Below are 20,742 nucleotides of genomic sequence, written 5' to 3'. Positions count from 1 at the left end.
AAAATATAAGGTTTCACGGATCAGTACCAAATTTATTCTGAGCATTTGGTATCGGCTCTTCGTTGGACGCGTCTCTCTCTCATTCAACAAAATAATAATAATAATATTCATAAATAAAACGAAAGGGAAAGGAAAAAAAAGGACGAGCTAATACGATCCTCTTTCTTCAGAATTGCGCAAAGATCGTAAGTTTAATTTCGAGGCCTTTCTGTATTCTTCTTGCTGCATTGGTGTAAGTTTTTTTTTTCTCTCTTTTTACCCATTCCGACGAATGAATTATCTGCATTTTCTACCGATACTTTTTTGAGATAATTTTTCTTGAAGCAACTTTGATTTTATATCTTCAGAGTTGCTAGGAGTTGAATATTTTTATGTATTTTAAAATATGTGAAGTTTTCTTCTCGTTCGCGGAGTGAATTTGAGTTCAATTTTGGAGATTTGATCTGATTGCTTGATCTGAAGGTTGCCTGGAGTATAATTGCACGCGGAAGTTGTGATGGCAATAGACCAGGGTGAGCTTACCACTGAGCAGGTTGGTGATTAGATCTTCTTATTGTTTGTCTGCCTTTAGGATTTGGTTCTGAAGTGGGTTTAGATGTTAATCAGTACTCTAAAAGATGTGATTTCTTCGATGGGGCAAGATGTAATTGATTATCATATTATTCATACGGTTCGTCAGTTGGATGGTGTAAGTGTAGCTACGCCTTGGTGATTGAATGTAATGTATTAATTTGAGCAGAAAGGTCAATGATCAAAAGATAATGGACCACTCGTTAGTTATGGGTAATACTTGCAAATTACCTTTAGGATCTAAGATTGCAGCTCATCTGAACATCTTAATGTCAAAATTACTGGATGATTCACACTCCCTTGATTATGTAGCAACCTTTGATTCCATTGGCTTCATCTTCTCCAATTTTATGTTGGAAATTTGAGGTTTTGGTCTTTCGTTCGGTTCTGAATGATTGGACACGTTTAATTGTTTCAGAAGAATAAAAATTCTTTTGGAATATGATTTTTGAGGTTGAATTCTCATCCTGTTTGTTGCACAAAAATATTCTTCCCATGAAAAGCATTTCACAGTAACTGGATTTTAACATTTTACCAGATGATTTTGTTTAACATAATTAACATTTTTTCCAATTGTGTAAGGTTCTTACAAGGGATATTCCATGGGAGACATACATGACCACAAAACTTATCAGTGGAACAAGCCTTCAGCTGTTAAGGCGTTATGATAACAGACAAGAGAGTTACAGGGCACAGTTGTTGGACGATGTAATTTCTCCCCATACAAGTTAGATCTATTTTTGTAATATAATTCATTAAAGCTTGTTTTTTTTGTTCATGTTTATTGTAATGAAAATCTTGTTTGTCAACCCTTATGTGGATAACACGGTGAGTTAGGAGCTATTTTCTTTCCATTATTTCATAATACTCAAAGTGCAGTTCAATTTTGCAGGATGGTCCAGCATATGTACGAGTATTTGTTAGCATTCTACGTGATATATTTAAGGAAGAAACAGTGGAATATGTTCTAGCATTAATTGATGAAATGCTTACAGGTAACTGAAAGATTTTCATATTGATTGCAGTTTATGATTACGTTTGGGATCACTTGTCAAGAAAGGTTTTAAAAGATTAAAGATTATATTATCTATTTTTTCTAGAGATATCATAGTGGCTTTTCTTAAAAGTTTATTAAAAAAAGTTGCTTTCCGAAGAGAATAAGACCTCCAATTATGTTAGGAGGGGGTCAGATAAAAGCAGTTGAGTAGTTAGGTAGACATTAGCAAGCCTTTGTGATAGTCGAAGTAGTTTATTTGGGAATTCATAATTGGTTGACAATTAGTTTTGGATGTACTCAAATAAAAGGGAAGTTTTGAGGAAAGGGGTATGAAGATTTTTGAGGGATCCAAGCCTCTCAAATAGCTGGAAACCTAATTAGAACTTTCAAAGTTTTGCCAGTTGGTGAAAAACTACTATTTTGTCCAGTGATATATAAAACAAAGAGAAGTAACCACGAGAACTTGGGACACCACTATGGTACTAGGCAAAGAAGTTATGACCGTTCAAGTTTGTACTCAAGTGGATTGGTGTACAAAGTGATAGCAAGAGTATGGTCAGAGTGGCAACCTGTATCTACGGCATGGAGGGGATCGTGTACTTATAGGGTTGAGTAGATGGTTAGCTATGATGGGAGGCAGTTAACCCCGACAAGAGGTGCTGAGCATGGGATGAACATTTGCAATTATTTTGAGATTACATTGTACGTGAGAATAAGCTTAGATGGTTATACCATTTAACCAAGGAGCATTGGTTATAGCCAAATCAAGTCCTAATTGGGTTAAGGTAAGATGGTTAGCAGGGATTGATGGCATGTTGTTATGATGCACAGGTGTATTGGTATGGCCAAGTAGATGCAAAGGTATACATGCACCTAAGCTCGATTTCTTGAGCAACTTGTTGTCTTGATTGCCATGTGATGGTAGCATAAAATGGTATGATGATTATCTTGAGGTAATGGGGCATGCTCCTTCGTGATTGTGGTATCTCAAACTAAGCATAGGAGAAATGGGGCTTCCTTTAGATTGGTCTTACAGCCCAAGCGACTTAAGTTTGGATGTCATATGTGGGACATTGATGAAATTGGGGATGTTAGTTTTGTTGTGAGCAACCATGTCAAGCAGTGGGGTTGATTTGGCCCTTATAGTTTGCCTCCCACTTGTTGCGCGGTGTGGTTTGACACATTGGGTGAGGAGAATTCTATTGTGTTTGTCAAGAACCATCATTTATGATAGCCTTTGGAGGTCTATCAAAGTGACAACTGACTTTCTTGGTTTGATCCTAGTTTTGTGTCTACCCTGAACGTTTAGGAAGGAAACATCGGAAGAGGTCTCAAATATTTAGGCTTTCTAATAATGAAATAAAATTTAGAAGGGGTTCAATTGAACTAGCATTATGAGCTATGTAGATATAATCGAAGGTGTAATTGGTAAGAACTCCTACAGTCAATGCAATGATCTTTTATAACTTTTTGTTCTATTTAAAATTTATGAGTTAATAACAGTTGATGAAAAAATATTTAATTATTAGGTATAATAATCATTCAATTTGTAAAATATTTCGATCAATCAGTATTGATTTAATATTTAATGGTATTCTGAAATTTGTAAAATATTTTTTATTAATTAGATAAATTTTGATATTGCTTTAATATTGACTGATTATCTGAAATGTGATTGTTATTTTTTTTTTTTTGTAAGTTTATTGCATTTTCATATTAGTTTGACCTTCAAAGTGTAAATAATTTGTGTATCGGTTAATACATTAGTTGCAAACATATATCATGTTTATTGTTCAATAGTTTATAATAAATACTTCTTACTATCAAATCTCATAATACTATTTTCTTTAGAAAACGTTTCACGAACTATGAAAGACACTCACGGATATAAAAAAAAACCTATGAAAAACTGAAATATTTATCAATATCAGTCTTAACTAAATTGTTTATGAAAAAATAATTTGACTAAATCCACCTAATATGTGGTAAATGCTTTGGCAGCAAACCCGAAAAGAGCAAGATTGTTCCATGATCACTCTCTTGCAAACGAAGATGCTTATGAGCCTTTCCTAAGGTATGTATGAGATTAAAGCATGCCTTTTTGCTCAATAATAAATTAACACACATTTCATTGGTGCTAAAAGTCTGAATAATAATTTTGATCATCTTGATATTCAGGTTATGTTTATTATTATTATTTATTTATTGTTTTGCTTTTTGAATTTCTCTCTAATATATTACATTCTTTGTGTTTAATGTTTTATTTTGCTGTTTGGGACCTTATAAGGTTTAATGCTTCTTTATGGGGTCTGTTTCAAAATTGTTTTGTAACTATCAGTTAGGTCATATTCTTTTGGATTGGAGGCCCTTTCTTTAGTTTGGCTTCCCTCTTTAGGGCTTTGTTTTTGTATGCCGTGTACATCCATTTTGTTTTCATTATTCTCAATGAAAAGTTTGGTTTCTTATAAAAAAAAATATATATATAATATATACATATTACATTCTTTGCTGACATTGTTTTTTGACCAAGCAAAGTTTAATTCTTTCTTTGTGTATGACATAAGATAACTTCATGGCCCCGAAAGGTTGAACTTCAACAAAGCTTTAACCTACATGTAAAACATAAATTACATGCATCGATTTTAGGTCCCCCCTATATAATCTTAAAGGAGAGTTATAACTCTGACTATTTTAGGGTCAATAGTACACACGGAATGCAACAAAATGCCCTTGAAGGAGTCTTGGAGGAAGTTTATTAATTCTCAAGTAACGAAGACAGAAATTAAATTTTTTGCAAATCTTCCAAATCTTTATCACCTTCCCTTGGAAAACAGTGTTTGATTTCTGCTTTCATCCTTTGGACTCGGGAGACTCAGCTCACAATTTCTACTTCAAAAAGGGCTTTGGTTGGTTTTAAGTTACCTGAGTCTTACATTCTGTTGGCTTAAAAAAGGAACACAAAATCACTGCTTATTGTTAATTGTTATTATTATAATTTTTAATTTTCTTGACATTAAGGATAAGTCTCTGACAACACTCACCGTCAGAATCTTCAATAAATTTTTAATTCAACTCCACATCTTTACAACTTTGTCCTTTTTTAACATAAGGATTGGCATAAATATTGAAGATTGATTTGTATATTTAGCAATGTGCATTTTATATTTGGAAAAGTATAATACTAAGTAAATTTCTTATGCATTTCAGATTGCTTTGGAAGGGCAATTGGTTTGTACAGGAGAAAAGCTGTAAAATACTTGCTCTGATTGTGAGGTACACTTTTGAAAATATTTTCCACCACAAAAGTTCAAGGAATCAGTTGTGTATGTGCGTTGGTGTGTTTATGTGTGTGCATTATTGATGTAACCATTATGGCATCTCTTAATTTCTTTCTCCTACTATAGTGCTAGAAAACAAAATCATGATGGCAGTTTTTCAAATGGTGATGCCTCAAACTCCAAGAGGCAAATTACTGCCATTGATGATGTTTTGGATGGACTGGTGAAATGGCTTTGTGCACAGGTATGTTGCCATATGTTCGATACCTTTACCATCCCTTCAATGTATAAAGCCTGTAACATAATAATAGACCGGAAACTTTTTTTTATATATGATAAACAATTTTTTTGGAAGCTTCGGTTAGGGTAAAGGCCCACTGTTCCACATGACATTCTAGTCCAAGATTATTTTCAACAAATATAGAATGTTCAAAATTTCAATTTATAATCACGTAATGGCTCTTTCCTCTGCTCCATTGTTTCTACCCTCTTTTCTTTGTCCTTCGGTCCCTTCCTCTATTCTCTCTTGTTCTTTGTATTTTCTGTCTAATGTCTCTGATCCCTCACATTTGCATCCTCACCATGGTTGGAATTAACATCCATAAGAAGGAATGCCAGTTATGCTTCCCCGAGCCTCATCTAATTCACAACATAAATATATAAAAAAAAAAGAAAGAAAGAAAGAAAGAAAGAAAAACCTTGATTTTTCAGCCACCAAGTACTTTTGAATGTCAATTTTTAATTTTTGATAATTAAGGTCTCTGCTTATAGAGCTTGGTATTTAGGTTCTTTTTGTTCTCTTAACGTGGAGACTCAAGACCATCTCTTTATCTCCATACCCCTTTGCTTGAATTTTATGGCCCCTTCTCCTGTAGACCTTTGGATTACAGTTACCACTTCCCCACTAGATGGTCAGCTTGATTTCTTCCCTCAGGGAAGGTCATCCTTTAAAACCAGAGAAGAAGATCTTGTGGCTTCATTTATTATAATTTATTTGGCTAGAAAAAACATGAGAATTTTCAACAATAGAGAAAGATCTTTTAGTTTTTTTAGGACAATATAATATGACTTGTGTAGCCCTCTCTTGGTGTAAGTTGTATACACCTTAGAGTTTAATCTTACCTCTCTTTATTGCCACCTGGAACTTAGAAGACCTTTTTGTAACCTCTTTGACTTGGGCTTGGCTTTGCTCCGCCACTTTTTGTAATTTCATGTATTTTACGAAAGAGTTTCTTAACATCTTTTTGTGCTCTTATATGGTTCCCAGCTGCAGATTTTCTGCACGGTCTTTCTATTTTTCATATTTTCATATCCCTTGAATCAAATTTTAATTCAGATCCCTACTTGTTAAGTTTAAGGGTTCTAATATCAATGTTGCTGACATGGTGTTCTTAAAATGTTGTGTAGTTGAAGAATCCTTCACATCCTAGTCGTGCCGTACAGACTTCTATCAATTGTCTTGCAACTCTGTTGAAGGAACCAAAGGTCAGATCCTCATTTGTCCAAGCAGATGGAGTGAAATTGCTTATTCCTTTGATTTCTCCTGCATCGACCCAACAATCTATTCAGGTAATTGTGGTCATTCACTTCTTGGCAATGGCACTCATCTTCTTATTTGTTGGATATTTATTTTGGATTTATTATCATAATCACGCAAAACCAGATTCGCATTTCTAGAGGTGTATCCAGTCTTCAATTACTTCATTTAATTTCGAAATATGTTATTATCAAACTTAAACATTGAAACTAACTGTTCTTTTTCTTACAGCTTCTATATGAAACATGTCTTTGTGTTTGGCTCTTATCATATTATGAACCGGCAATTGAATTCTTGGCCACTTCTAGAACCCTTCCAAGACTTATCGAAGTTGTCAAGAGTTCCACAAAAGAGAAGGTGAAGCCGTCCTTTGGTAAATTTTAGTTATTGTAATAAAGTTACTTGTGGCCTGTTCTTTGTCTTTTAGTTTGCCAGAACTGACTTGTATTCATTCTCTCTCTCCTATACATTCTTTGCAGTATTACATCCTACCTTTGTTTTTCATATTTTCAAGTAGATTAGCCACTTAGACTATGTTGGCTAGTTCACCAATGTTCAGCTTCTAACATGAATGTTTATGTAACTTGTTTGTGATATTTCTACCAGGTTGTTCGAGTTGTTATTTTGACCTTGAGGAACTTACTCCACAAGGGGACATTTGGAGCTCAAATGGTGGGTCTCGGACTACCACAAATTGTTCAGAGTTTGAAATCACAAGCATGGAGTGATGAGGTATGAAAAGTTGAAGATTTCTCCTTCTGCCGTTTCTTTTATTTTCTTCATAATTGTTAATGCACCCACCTCATTTATGGACATCAGAGAAACCATTGTTCTGTTCTTTTGGTTGATATCATGAATTATTTTTTACTAATCTCCCTGTTTCCTACCACTTGTAACAATTCAATAGAAACCATTAAGGTAACGTTATTTTCTCTCTCTTTTCAACATCAATTGTTCAATCTCTTTATAACATCAATGGTTAGTTGAAAGTTACTCAATGTCACTAGTATTTTATCCAAATCTTTGATGACTTAATTATATCCCATAGCTCCATTGGGGATTTTCCTCTTCTGCCCCCATTTCCCCTTTTCAGTATCGGATATAAGTGCTCTTTCTCCTTCCTCTTCTACATTCTTCTAATGTGCCTTTTTCTTCTTAGTGTGAAATGAATGACATTGCTCATGGTTCCTGATATTATTTACACAATTGGATAATTTTGTTGATTAAATTTTTGTTCTATGATCCCCACCATTTTCTAGATAAGAGACCTCCCTATCATGTCCTCTATTTTGATCTTTACAAGAAGAGGGAATGGAGGGACTGATAGGTTTGTGATAGAACTTCAAATATATTGAATTTTTAGAGAACATATTTTACCCTTCCAAATTTTATTTTCATTGCTTAATCCTCCTCTCTGTACCCACCTCCCCTCGTCTATGACGACAGTTATTTTTAGTAGAGAAACTTGTAAAATAGGAAAATTTGCAAAAAAAGCTTTGTAATGATTCCTTACTGGTGGTTCATTGCTGTAATTCTATTTTTTGAAAGTAAACCAAGTCTTTTCTCTGGTGGACTGCCCATTCTGCATTTGGTTTCTGTATTCTTTTCTGACCGCCTGAGTTGGATAAGATAGTAGGTAGGATCTTCATTATGATGAGTTCATGATCTCTCTATTTGGAAAAATGATCAGGTTAATCCTACTTTTTTCCAAGTGAAATTGGACTCTATATACATTGTCGAATATGGAAATCTACACCAACAATGCGGACTGATTTCCATTTTGATTCAAATTTATATTAACCTACTTGCAATTCTTTCCATTTTATTCAAATTTATATCAACCTACTTGCAATTCTTCATAATGTAGGCATACATTTTAGCCCTCTTTTCCTTTTCATTTCTTTTCTAGTGTCTTTTCATAGTGATTTGCCAATATGTATAGGACCTTTTGGAGGCTTTGAATCAACTGGAAGAGGGGCTGAAAGATAATATCAAGAAACTAAGTTCTTTCGACAAGTATAAGCAAGAAGTCCTTCTCGGCCATCTTGACTGGTCTCCTATGCACAAAGATGTAAATTTCTGGCGTGAAAATATTACAAGCTTTGAAGAGAACGACTTCAAGGTTCTTTTTCCCACTCTTTTACAGTAATTTTTTTCTGCCATTTTCTGAATCTTCACCAAGTCGTTATCATGCACAAAAGGACTCCAATTACTCATACAAGTAAACCACTTCCTTCATAGAATCATGGAGAATTTGTTGCTTCACTGAAAAAGAGAGTAATTCCTGAGTTTTCTGAAACAGATATTGAGGGTCCTAATCACCATCCTGGACACTTCAAGTGATCCAAGGGCTCTGGCAGTTGCCTGCTTTGATATTTCCCAGTTCATTCAACACCATCCGGCTGGGAGAGTTATAGTGACAGACCTCAAGGCCAAAGAAAGAGTGATGAAACTGATGAATCATGAGCATGCTGAGGTTACCAAGTATGCCCTCCTTTGCATCCAAAGGCTCTTCCTAGGTGCCAAGTATGCCAGTTTTCTGCAAGCTTAATTCAGTTTTTTGGTGAGACACACTTGTGTAAGTTATAATAAACCCATCTACTTAATTTTATTAAGTAATTATCTTAATTTTTTGGGTTTTTTGGTGTGAATCATGAGAGATTTTATTCCTTTCTTGCATTCCCAGAATATTCTTGGACTCGTTGAATAAAGTCACCAGGTTTTCCTACCTTGTGTTTTGCCTTTTGATGTGTATTAATTTGGAAATTGAGGAGACCCTCTCAAAGTTGGAAGGAGTGAAGAGATCTTTCAACTTTTCTCTTATTGTTTCTATTTTTTATTGTGGAAAATCTAGCGCTTGTTTTTCTGAAATTATTTGGGTGCAAAATCAAGTTACACATGAATATTTGTGATTAATCATGCATAACAAATTAAGTAGATAATGAGATATAATGGGTTCTCAAGAATCTTTAAAAATATGATTATTTGTAGTCTTGTTTTTGTTCTTAGTTGTCAAAGTCTCAAGAATTATGGTCTTCACTATTTTGAGGAACTAAAATGGTTCCTGAAAATTGCAATGGTTCAAGTAATGTGACTTTTCATTATAGAGTTCCTATAATTTGGATATAGAATCACTTTTTTTTTTTAATTCAAAATTGAAGAATGTATTGATCAGAAATAACAGTCTCCAAACAACTCGAAAATTATGACGTTTAAGATTGGATTTTTGACTCATAGAGAGCAAGAGGACATGCCTACTGGCTTTGTATTAAAGCAAGAAACCTTTCAACCATTAATTGGCTTTATAATTTGATTGAATCACATAAAATATTTTCAAAATAAATCCTTTACCGCCAATCACATATTTTATTTTAATCATTAAATTTTATATAAAAATTAATCACGTAATATATAACTTCAACCATTTTTACATGTGGACAATTATTGATGATAAATAAATAAAAACATGTCTATTTTCTTAAAGTTTAGAAACCAAAATGGACAATACTTGCAGAGAAAGGGAGAGACTTTTTCTTTTTTAAAAAATTAAATAGCTACAAAAAAAAAAAAAAGTTAATCAAGGAAAGTTAAAGCACAGGATGCAATCATTTAAGAAAATTTTCTTTTACTTTGTTATACATGATCCAAGTTAGGTAAAATGAGCAAAATGAAAGCTAATGCTAACATAAAAGAAGTTTTCTGTAGTCATGATATGGGCTTCATTGGCGACCCTCTTGATTGTGGCGATGAAGTCCACAGCTCTACTGCCATGGTCCTCCATTCTCAAACTCTAACCTCTCCATTAACAGGAGATTCGGAAATAATGATTCTTTACTGTACAAACAACTGCAGAGCTGAAAGCTATAAAATGGATCACAAACAGTAAACAGAGGTCAAATGACTGTTTCATTCATTTCTACAGAGTATGAGTGCTTCTTTGTCTCCATCCCTACAACAAAACTGTTTGTAAATAAATTTATGGGGACAACAAGGACGACTACGACATGTTCTTTGACATCCGTATGCTCACATCTTTCTTGTGGAGAAGACGAACAATACTGATAAATCTGGCCGTTCTAAATTACCATCCCGTCTTTACTATATTGCTTCTTTACCGAGAATAGTTCGAGGGAAGTTATCTCTCCTTATGGGTTATAAGTTCCAGCATCTTCTCCCCAATGTGATACTCAGAAAAACTATACAACATTAGTGTTTTATTTCTCAATAGAACTTTTTTTTTTTGCTAAACTAAATCTACTATTTTGGTACTCTACGTGTAATATTGTACTTTCAATCTCTTGCCTTAAACTTTTTATAGTATTATGGTAGTACGGAGATTCTTCATACTACCCCTATTTATTATAAGCTATGTTAGGAGTCAGGACTAATGTCGAGTCCAAGTCTAATGACATTTAAGAAAGATCTAAGTATTACATCTGCTGCACATGTAGACATGGAAGGTTTCATATGGAACAACACAGGAAAATCAATGGGCAAGACGGACTAAACCTTTACATGGCCACTAAATATGGAGAAGTTTCTCTTTTTAAAAAAAATGCATGCAAATATTTTTCACAAGTATAAGATTACTACAAGCTAGATCATGAAAAAAAAATGGTTTTGATGAGAGAGAGAGAGATGTTCAGTTTCCCTCACTTAATGACAATTGCAAAGCGTGCTCTGCCTCCTTCAGAAAGAGACTGGTTAGCTGCTTCTGACCTTGGCGATAAACAATGCTAGACCACTGGTTCCTGCTCATCAATTTTTGTTGCCTTCCGTCATCTGACCCTTCGCTGCAGCCGAGAAGGAGACTGGAAAGAGAAGACACTAAGAACTGATGGATTTGTAAGGTAATAATTACAATCAAAGATGGAAGAGGTTGCTTTCAGATCTTTCTATAACAGAAGAATTTGAACCCATTACTGTCACGTAAACATTATACATACATAGAGTTATGGCCTATGGTTAACATTCTTGGTCTAAAGTTTTCAGAGAATTCAATTTGGTGTTGATGAACCTCTCCCTGTTTCCCATCCAAACACAAACTCATCTAGAAAACTAGAGAGTATTTGATTTGCAGGTCTCAGAGCCATAAAAGCCATTATCAGGTTAAATTTAAACACCATTAAAAGATGGTACCTTGCAGATTCCAGACAAGCGCCATTTATGTTTGTGCTTTCAATCACTTGGACCTCTTTTAGCAGCTTAGTGTCGCTGTCCAGAGTTCCCGTGCCCTCTTCGAGATCCATCATCCTGAAACATGGATAACCTCTCAGTTACCTCGAAAAGAGATGCCTGTAAGCGCTTTCTCAATCATAGAGTTTCGGTAGGTTATTCAGTACATTATTTTTCTAAATATTTAAGTTCAGGTGAACAAACAGTTCTAAAATACAATCTAGCAGTTACTTCTTTTGAAGAAGATCTACAAGTAGTTGCAAGGCTCCAGAATCGCCACAAGCCTCCCAGACTGCTGCCTGGACATCAGTGTCAGTGGGTTGCCTATCTTCATCAGGTCCAACAACCTTACAGAAGAAAAATAAGTACAGGTAGCAGATAAAAAGTAAGGAGATATGTTAAGCTTGATAAGCAAATTATTCTTCAAGTTCATACAATTAGCTTAAGCAAATTATTCTTCAAGTTCATACAATCTTACATTCAAACCATTAATCTACTTTCCCGATAATTATTTTTTGAGCATTGTATCAACCAAGCAACAAGGAGGTTCAACACATGGGTTTAAATGGACCCAAAAGTTCCAAGGCACTACCTCTGTCAGCAAAGATGAAACTTGCATAAGCTCATCCTCCTGCATAGATATAGTTCTCAAGGCAGTTAAAAATTTCTTGGGGAAAATCAGCTGGTCCAAGTAAGAAGGTATCTTGCGCTGACCACTCCAGCTGTAATTGTAAGCTCTGTTGCTGCAGACATCATTTCCTTTCACGTTTGAAGTGTTTTGTGGGTAAAATCCATGATCCAGCAATTTTCTTGGTAAAAGGCATCTCATTTCAGCCTTCTGTTTATGTGCAGGAGTTGAAAAAATACAAATTCATAAACATCAGATTGAAAATTTTTGTCCAGACAATGAATCGACTGCACATTTACAAATAGTAATATATATGGCATGTTAAACATAATGTTCATCCAACACGACACAAGCTATGTGATATATAAGTTATAATAGCTAACCTGTACTTCAAGGAGCTGCATCTTCGGTTCAGAAAAGGAAGCATTCTGGATTGCTTCTAAAGGATAGTGTACCTGCATATTATCCATCAAACCATCGATTTTCGTATTTACAGAAGCAGATCACTGCAAATGGAAGGTGTAAAGAAAAATTGAAAAGCCGACTGATCTGGGTTGGTCTGATTGGTTTGGTTTTGTTTGTTTGATCTCAGAACTGAAAATGATTCTCCTGATTCAGTTTATCAGTGTATGGCCAGTTCTCCAGACAGTTCGTTTAACCAGTTTGGTTTTATTATTAAAAATAAAATATATATATAATATATATTTTTTAAAGTAGCATAATTTTTTTCCTAAATCTTCAGGCCCAAATCAACCTGCTCACATCCCTATCTTACAAGAAAAGGATAGGATACTTTGTGTAGTAGGCATACTGTGATAGATAGCATTACCATGAGATAATCATCTGGATTATTTTCAATGACAAATCCATATAGATAAAGGAGCTCCTGCCAAAGTAGGAAAAATATCTAACCATATCAAAAAGGAAATTACACAGAAGTGAACCGCACATGCAACAATTTAAGGTAGAGTAACCTAAAGCTGTTTCCTTATACATATATATATATTTTTTTTTTGGAACAAGAAACAACTTTTCATTGATATATAGATAAAGTTGTTTCCTTATATTATACATTACTAATAATAAAAAAGACAACAACAAAATTCATGCTACATGGAACGGACAAGATCGTCTTTGAAAATAAAAATCGATACCTCATTCCCCTTGTTACCATAGCTGATTGAAACTTCCTCTATTCCCGAAGACCTTGCATCAACTTTTTGGGACGTGGAAAATAAAGAACTGTTAGAAAATTCACTAACATTATACTGAATGAGAATTGAAGAGTGAAATGACAATGAGGAAAAGATGGTTTCATGAGCCTCGTCAGAAAAAATGAATATGATGAAAGTGAATAAAAAGATCCTCCCTTTTCCAACAAAGTACAAGTATTTAATCTTTTCATCACCAAAGTTCAAAGCAATTTGAATATTAGGAGTCCTCTAAAACACGTGAAATAGCAAGATTAAATAAACGGGTGGAGAAAGGATCTGGAATTCCAACATAAGCGTTGAAGATGAAAATCCATTACAAGACCAGAAAAATCACAATACCAGAGAGAAGGTACATTGAGAAAGGAACTCCAGTAATGGATCCTGTTCCATCAACTTCCCATGTTGCTCTTGCCTTCAGATCTGAACGAATGAGATTTAGTCAGAGATTGACGACCATGAGAATTTAACAATCATGTCTACTATCATACAATATTTACAAGCAAAAACCAAAGAATTCATTCCATTCTACTGCTCCAAATAATTTCTAGACGGCAAGTTAAAGAATAATGATTTTCCTATTGTTTTCCCTTAATCTCTTCGGTACTTCCATGAAAATAAAGTTTAAACAGGCATCTCCCTAGCCAAAGGCAAAAAACAGCTTGCTCAGCAAGAGAGGAGGCCAAAACAAAAGGCACTAAAGATACAAACCTTTATATCTTCACTCTCCTTACCACACATGATGCATCTTCGAGAAAGAAGACAGAAATATATCATCACCAGTACATAATTATAATTTACTCTATCCATTATTTACAATATATATTTTGTATACAATTTGCTAAATGTATGTGCTTGCTCAAGCAATGCCTTTGTAAAGAAAGGGAGACTCGAACATAGGACATAGAAGAAGAGTTTAGTCAACAATCAACATGTTCTTAAGTAAATACTAAATACACAAGAATACTCTAATTAACTTTCATGTTTCTTCCTTAAAAATTTGATATCAACATGTAACTTTATATATTAAGTAAATAGTTATTGTAGACATAAGCACTATACTTAGTGCATTTTACTGAATTTACGTAGATGTAAAGCTATATTTATTAAAGTAAATTACAACTAATGCCCTAACATTTCAGCCTGCATGCAATTATTACTCCCTACATTTTCCTTTTTCTTTTCTTCTTCCTTCTTTTGTGAAATTATAACTCATACACTTAAAAGAATTGTACTCTATTCCTGGAGTCATCTTTGATTCAATTTGCGATTCAATTTGCAATCTAGTTTTTCAACAAGATACAAACTTTTCATTTAGAAATGAAAAGAATTTGCAATCTATTTTTATAGCATGATTCTCTTGATGGAAGAAAAAAATAGTTCATCCATGGCTGCTATTAAACATCATCCGAACAGAATTTATTAAGAATATGTAAAATAAATACAAATGCGAACAAAGAGGTCAAGATAACTGTTGTAATATCTGACGAGTTTCTACACACCATGATTGCAAAAGTCAACTCCGGGAACAAGACCCTCCACCCAGACAGTTTCTCCTTTTGTTGACCCAGATGTTTTTCCACTAACGGTGCCATCAATCATCCGGTGATCTTCACATCCTGAGATATACCTAGTTGTTAGTACACATAAATTTATTCCACCACATAATACCCCAAAAACAAACTTCAAACTATATAAGTATAAGATTGAGCACCATCTTCATCCTTAGTGGAAGCCAACTGCACCTCGGAAATGGTAGAATCAATAGTTTCTCTGATCAAGGAGACACTTTCAGTCTCTTCTTGAATTTTAGGAAACACATAAGCATGTGGAAGAGGAATGTTCAAAGCACGTGCCCAAAATATGGAATTTGCCCTAGAAAAGCAATAATATTCAATCTTGGACAAAATGCAAATGGATAGTTAAGCAGAGGCTCGTTAAACAAAATAAAGATAAAACTATCCTACTATGTTACATACCATAGGAAATCTTCAAAGCACACCTCCCTGAAAAATAAAAGAAGAATATTACACAAAATCTTTTGTCTTTGCATCTGTTAACAGCATAGTGATACACTGGTACAATAATGCAGAGGCAGATAATGCAAAGTCAAACTTCAAATTATTGGAACTGATCCATGCAGTTCAAAATGAGCTCACAGAACACAGTACATCAGGTCATTTGGCACAAATTCACTAACTGGCCCCTAAACAGGAAAAAGTATTTAAAAAAAATCATAGTATCAGAATGCTAGAAATTTTTCCTTTTTTTTTTTGGGAGGTTGTACGTAAGAGAACCTCAAATTTCCCATAGAAATTTAAAATAAGGTACTTAAAGAATAATGAAGATATGATGATATATCAAAGAAGGAAAACTTTACCTAGGAAATACAATAAAGAAAGAATTGTTTCCAAAGGATCAGTTTGAATTCAAAGGAGAAAATGTCATCCAAGTTTGCAGACCTTACTGAAAGCCCATCAAGAGTCAACAGTCTATTAACCAATTTCTTCACTTTATTTTCATATAATGACTGCAATGTTTTTTTCTGCAAAACAAAACTGGCTTTTGGTTAACAGGTAAACCTGGTATGAGACATCACCAAAAAATTGTAATGCAGAACATAATAATTCATATAACCATGTGGTTTTCATCAGATGGTAAGATTCTATCACAAAATATATTGGTGGCACATTGAATGAAAATAAGACTTCATATTTCCATGAAACTTACCCAAAGAATATTACAGGTAAATGTATTGCCAAAAAATGGCTTATTTCATCTTTCTTTCTTTCCTTTTTTTTATTGATTATTATTATTATTATTTTTTTTTTTTCCTGGGGTTGGGTCTGTGGTTTTCTGGTCATCTATTATTACCTATGGTCCGCATGACAAATAAGTTCTTGTAAACTCATGCACTGCATATTATATAAACTAACCCAGGCTTGGATGAGAACATGTACGGTATACTTCAGCATAAACAAAATATATATTACTTATTGGTGCGATAGATGTAGAACTATAAATATAATTGCTTTAACCATCATTTTCAATGTCAACCTTCAGATACATGCAGGTGACCATTAAAATTGATCATAAGCGGTAGCCAACAATATCTATAATTTGACTCCATTTCTTTAGGTGATGAGAGGGTCACAACAATTCTGTATGAACTGGGATGGAGTTAAGGAGGATTTGATGAAAGTATTTCGTGAGTTTCATTAGAGGGGTGTGATTGACTCTTCATTGAACGAGACCTATGTGTGTCTAATCCCGAAAAAGGAGAATGCTGTCAAAGTGAAAGAGTTTAGACCCATTAGTTTGGTAACGAGCCTCTATAAAATAATTGCAAAAACTCTTGCTGATAGGGTAAAAAAGGTTATGCCTACTACCATTTCGGAGATGCAAGGGGCTTTTGTTGTTGGGACTTGGGAGACAAATCTTGGATCAAGTGTTGATTGCTAATGAGGCGATTGAGGATTATAGGAAGAGCAAGAGAGAGGGTGTTATTTTTAAAATTGATTTCGAAAAGGCTTACGACCATGTGGACTGGGATTTTTTGGATAAGGTTTTGAGGAAGAAAGGTTTTGGGCACAAATGGAGAGGTTGGATCTGGAATTGCATTAGATCGGTTAACTACTCTATCCTGGTGAATGGGAGACCTACGGGAAAAATTCTAGCCTCTAGAGGCCTCCGGCATGGTGATCCTTTGTCCCTTTTCTTGTTTATTATTGTGGTGGATATCCTGAGTAGGCTTATCTCAGTTAGTGTGGAGAAAGGGGCTTTGGAAGCTTTTGAAGTGGGGAGGGAGAAAACTCGTCTCTCTCATCTCTAGTTTGCTAACGATACCTTCTGCTCCGATAATTTTAGGGCGTTTGAGAATCTTAATGGCCTTCTTGGTTTCTTTGAAGCTATTTCAGGTCTGAAGATTAACAGGGGTAAGAGTTCTTTATTGGGCATTAATTGTGAGGATGGTAAACTTAGTGAGTGGGCGACCCTTGTTGGGTGCAATGTTGGCAAGTTTCCCTCATCTCTGTCTTCCTCTTGGTCATAACCCTAAGCTTGCTATCTTTTGGACACCGGTGCTGGAAAAGTTTCAGAAACGCCTCTCTTCGTGGAAGAAGGCTTTTTTTTCGAAAGGTGGGAGACTCACGTTAATTTAGTCTGTTTTGAGAGGCATTCTGAATTACTATCTGTCCCTTTTCAGGATCCCTGTGAAAGTGAGTGAAGGGTTGGTGAAGATTATGAGGGATTTTATTTGGGAAGATGTGGAGGAGGGGGGTGGGGCTCATCTTGTTAATTGGAAAGAGGTGTCCAAGCCTTTGGAAGCGGGAGGGCTGGGTATTGGAAATTTGAGACTTAGGAACGAGGCGTTCCTGGCCAAATGGTTATGGCGGTTCTTCCACAAACCTAACGCCTTGTGGCGAAAGATTATTGTGAGTAAGTATGGGCGACATCCGTTCGATTGGATTCCTGCAGGTGGGTCTAAGGTGAGCAATTTTAATCCCTAGAAACCTATTGTGTTGTGTTTCCCCGTTTTCTCTTTTTCTCTTCGAGTTTCTGTGGGGGAGGGTTTTAATACTTACTTTTGGGAGGATACTTGGGCAGGCGATAAACCCTTGAGTCTTGCGTTCCCTCGGATTTACTTTCTGTCTAACAAGAAACTCTTTTCCGTGGCCGAGGTGTTGAATTTTGGGGAAGAGGATTCGTCCATTTCGCTGGTTCTCTCTCAGGCTTTAACTGATCGGGAATCGTTAGAGGTTGCCGCATTACTTGATCTGTTATCTAGTGTTGTGTTATCTTCTGGGAGGGAAGACGTGAGGGTGTGGATTCCCAACCCCTCGAGAGGTTTTCTTGTAGCTCTTTTTTCCAAGTCCTGATTTCCCTGTCTTCTCTTTCTTCTTCCTCTTCTTCGTCCCCGGTGACCCCTTGGTTTACCTCTCTTTGGAAGATTAAAATTCCAAAGAAGATTAAGTTTTTTGGGTGGCAAGTCTTTCTTGGTAAAGTCAATACCTTGGATCGGATTCAAAGGATGTCTTCCTTTTGCTTGGGCCCGCAGTGGTGTGTTCTGTGTAGGAATGCCGCGGAAGATCTTGAGCATTTATTGTGGTCCTGTCAGTTTGCGCAGGAGTTATGGTGTCGTTTTTTTAGAGGTTTTGGTATTGCTTGGTTTCGCTCCAAAGTTTGCAGGACGATGATGGAGGAAGTGTTGTTATTCTCCCCCCTTTCGTGATAGAGGCCGCTTTCTCTGGCAAGTGTGCTTTTGGCTTCTTTATAGAGTATCTGGCTGGAGAGGAACAATAGGTTGTTTATGGATGTGGAGAAATTTGTGGATTATGTTTGGGACCTCATTAGGTTTAATACTTCCTTAAGGGGTTCGGGGACTAAGGCCTTTTGTAATTATCCGTTAGGTCTTATTCTTTTGGATTGGAGCCCGTTCTTATAAGGATTCCCTTTGCCGGGCTGTTTTCTTTATGCCCTTTTTGTGTATCTTCTTTTTTCATTTCTCTCAATGAAAGTGCAATTTCTCGTCAAAAAAAAAAAACAATTTTGTATGAACTAACAATAAGGTTTGCACCTGCAACTCAGTTGCTCGATAAAGTGTGGTACCCTTCAGCTCCAAAATTTCATTATCAGTAAACCAAAGTGGATTCCCAAATGTCGTAGGAAGAACATCGAGGTACCTAATAATAAATCACTGAGATCTCACCAACCATAAGACACAGAAATAAATGATCATTTTAGATGGACTTTTTATCAGAAAACATAACTTGAGAATGTCAAAGATACATACGGTTTCCATGAAGAATTTTCTCGAAGCCGCTCAACCATGAGGAATAAAATCATCAAAAATCTATCATCTACATCACCTTCTTCATACATTGCTCTACACTCTGGTCCATAAAGAGGATCTTGCAACACTCTCATTGGAGTAATTGCTAAATCTAGTGGAACGACTAATAGAACTCCTGCAAGTAAGAAACTGATTTATATCCTCTTCCCTGAGAAACTGAGAAGTTATCACAAAAGTTACCCTAAAGTACTACTACCAACCAATATGATTCCAAAAGCAAGTTTGGTAGATTTTCTTTTTCAACGAGAAACTAAACTTTCATTGCACAAGGAAATCAAAAAAAGGATTTTCAATTGGTGCATACATACGTCAAGATGTAATTACAAAATGAAATTTCAACCAACAAGCAGCAGTAAGAACTATGTTTTCCCAGGTGGACGCCTCCTTTTCTAAGTGTTGGAATATTCCTCTATTTCTTTCCTTCTACACTTACCAATACCACAAAAAGGCCGCTGAAAAGTTTTCTTCCATGCTGTTACTAGAGCCACCCTGCAGGAACTCAACCACCAACCTCCACTGGAAGAACCAGATTTAAATTGTTTCGTTCCACCAATATCAAGTTGGGTGGATTTCATTTTTATGCAATTTATGTATACATATTACTGTGAGTGTCAGTTAGAATTATTTGCAAGGCACATCTAAGAAGATAAAATAAATTCCAAAATGGTTACTGATAAAAAAAAAATGATAATTGTCAACATAGCAATTCAAGAGGTTCTTGCCGGATATCTAACACTCAAACAACCAAACAACAGCGAAAGCTAAAGAATTTAAGAAGCAATTTGGTTTCGGACTCAAATATCGCCTCATAAATTTACCCGCGTAAATACATTTCATTTTGGATAAACAGAATATATAAAGTTCAGATTACCATCAGGAGCATCGTTAGCAGTAAAAAGTCCACACCCTTTGCTTGAATCGCTGGACTTGATGGTGCAACTTCGAAGTTGTGCTCCATTAACCTGAACTGAATCCCAATTAATGGAAAGCGGAAACGTTCTTATTCATAACTCAGCCACACACCTATATAGACTCGACTTGGCAATAAAATGCTTAATTTTCTGCCATCGTTTTCTTTTGATTCCCTATTTGGAAAGCTAAGCATAAGTTTACCGTCGTTACCTGTAACCACTGGAGGAACAGTTGGAGCTTTGGTTCATCGGAGCTTGCCATTTTCTGATGACTGTCTGTCACTGATTGTTGCGTTTTCGGTGCAAAGGGCATTCCACAAATCCCGTGTTATTTTTCTTGTAGGTTTAATAATTTCTATTTTTCTTTTTTTTTAAGAAAGGTTTAATAACTATTTTAGTTGATGTAGTTTTAGGTTTTGTATTTTTAATTTGGGATGATTTTAGCAAATTTAGTATAGGAAAACTTGCCTCCTGCAACTATTCTTAATTGAAACTCAATTCCTTATACTCCCTTTTCTTTACTAAAAAAAATTATAGACTTATAATTTATGAACATAATTGTGTCCATATATACCTTTAATTTA

General features: G+C 35.2%; 2 protein-coding genes across 6 annotated transcripts; one reads left to right on the top strand and one right to left on the bottom strand.

The window, feature by feature from the left end:
• Positions 1–40: 40 nt before the first annotated feature.
• On the top strand, positions 41–9,110 carry LOC111005352 (vacuolar ATP synthase subunit H family protein). Of its 2 annotated transcripts, none has more exons than XM_022276820.2 (12): positions 41–185; positions 463–532; positions 1,153–1,278; positions 1,463–1,565; positions 3,569–3,641; positions 4,775–4,840; positions 4,972–5,089; positions 6,253–6,414; positions 6,614–6,739; positions 6,989–7,114; positions 8,325–8,504; positions 8,685–9,110. In XM_022276820.2, the coding sequence occupies exons 2-12, from the start codon at positions 497–499 to the stop codon at positions 8,931–8,933; spliced, it is 1,365 nt and encodes a 454-aa protein (XP_022132512.1). In that variant the 5' UTR covers positions 41–185; positions 463–496; the 3' UTR covers positions 8,934–9,110. The 2 variants fall into 2 exon arrangements, with proteins under 2 accessions (XP_022132512.1, XP_022132511.1); XM_022276819.2 differs by having other exon boundaries at positions 74–232.
• An 845-nt stretch (positions 9,111–9,955) lies between these two features.
• Positions 9,956–20,526, bottom strand: LOC111005749 (SET domain-containing protein). 4 transcript variants are annotated; one of them, XM_088124632.1, is made up of 17 exons: positions 20,370–20,526; positions 20,119–20,209; positions 19,188–19,362; positions 18,972–19,077; positions 15,859–15,941; positions 15,376–15,402; positions 15,111–15,271; positions 14,899–15,015; positions 13,739–13,819; positions 13,340–13,401; positions 13,015–13,071; positions 12,569–12,640; positions 12,150–12,395; positions 11,789–11,904; positions 11,522–11,635; positions 11,039–11,193; positions 9,956–10,243 (listed from the first exon to the last, which is right to left on the bottom strand). In XM_088124632.1, the coding sequence occupies exons 1-17, from the start codon at positions 20,469–20,471 to the stop codon at positions 10,185–10,187; spliced, it is 1,824 nt and encodes a 607-aa protein (XP_087980758.1). In that variant the 5' UTR covers positions 20,472–20,526; the 3' UTR covers positions 9,956–10,184. The 4 variants fall into 4 exon arrangements, with proteins under 4 accessions (XP_087980758.1, XP_022133064.2, XP_087980763.1 ...); XM_022277372.2 differs by having other exon boundaries at positions 20,119–20,214; positions 20,370–20,504; XM_088124637.1 differs by lacking the exon at positions 9,956–10,243 and adding an exon at positions 10,317–10,342.
• Between the last annotated feature and the right edge of the window lie 216 nt (positions 20,527–20,742).

Source organism: Momordica charantia, assembly GCF_013281855.1.
Source record: "Momordica charantia cultivar OHB3-1 chromosome 1 unlocalized genomic scaffold, Mcharantia_2.0 BLBB01000001.1, whole genome shotgun sequence".
In the NCBI taxonomy this organism is placed as follows: Eukaryota; Viridiplantae; Streptophyta; class Magnoliopsida; order Cucurbitales; family Cucurbitaceae; genus Momordica; species Momordica charantia.
The sequence above is the reverse complement of the archived record's forward strand: the minus strand, read 5'-3'. Positions and strand labels throughout refer to the sequence as shown.

Coding starts and splice junctions, on each gene's coding strand:
- LOC111005352 (XM_022276820.2), top strand. CDS start 497: ATGGCAATAGACCAGGGTGAGCTTACCACTGAGCAG. Junction 4,841..4,971: donor ATACTTGCTCTGATTGTGAG/GTACACTTTTGA, acceptor CTCCTACTATAG/TGCTAGAAAACAAAATCATG. Junction 7,115..8,324: donor CACAAGCATGGAGTGATGAG/GTATGAAAAGTT, acceptor CAATATGTATAG/GACCTTTTGGAGGCTTTGAA.
- LOC111005749 (XM_088124632.1), bottom strand. CDS start 20,471: ATGCCCTTTGCACCGAAAACGCAACAATCAGTGACAGACAGTCATCAG. Junction 19,363..20,118: donor TGCTAACGATGCTCCTGATG/GTAATCTGAACT, acceptor TCTTACTTGCAG/GAGTTCTATTAGTCGTTCCA. Junction 15,403..15,858: donor CTTGATGGGCTTTCAGTAAG/GTCTGCAAACTT, acceptor TTTATTTTTCAG/GGAGGTGTGCTTTGAAGATT.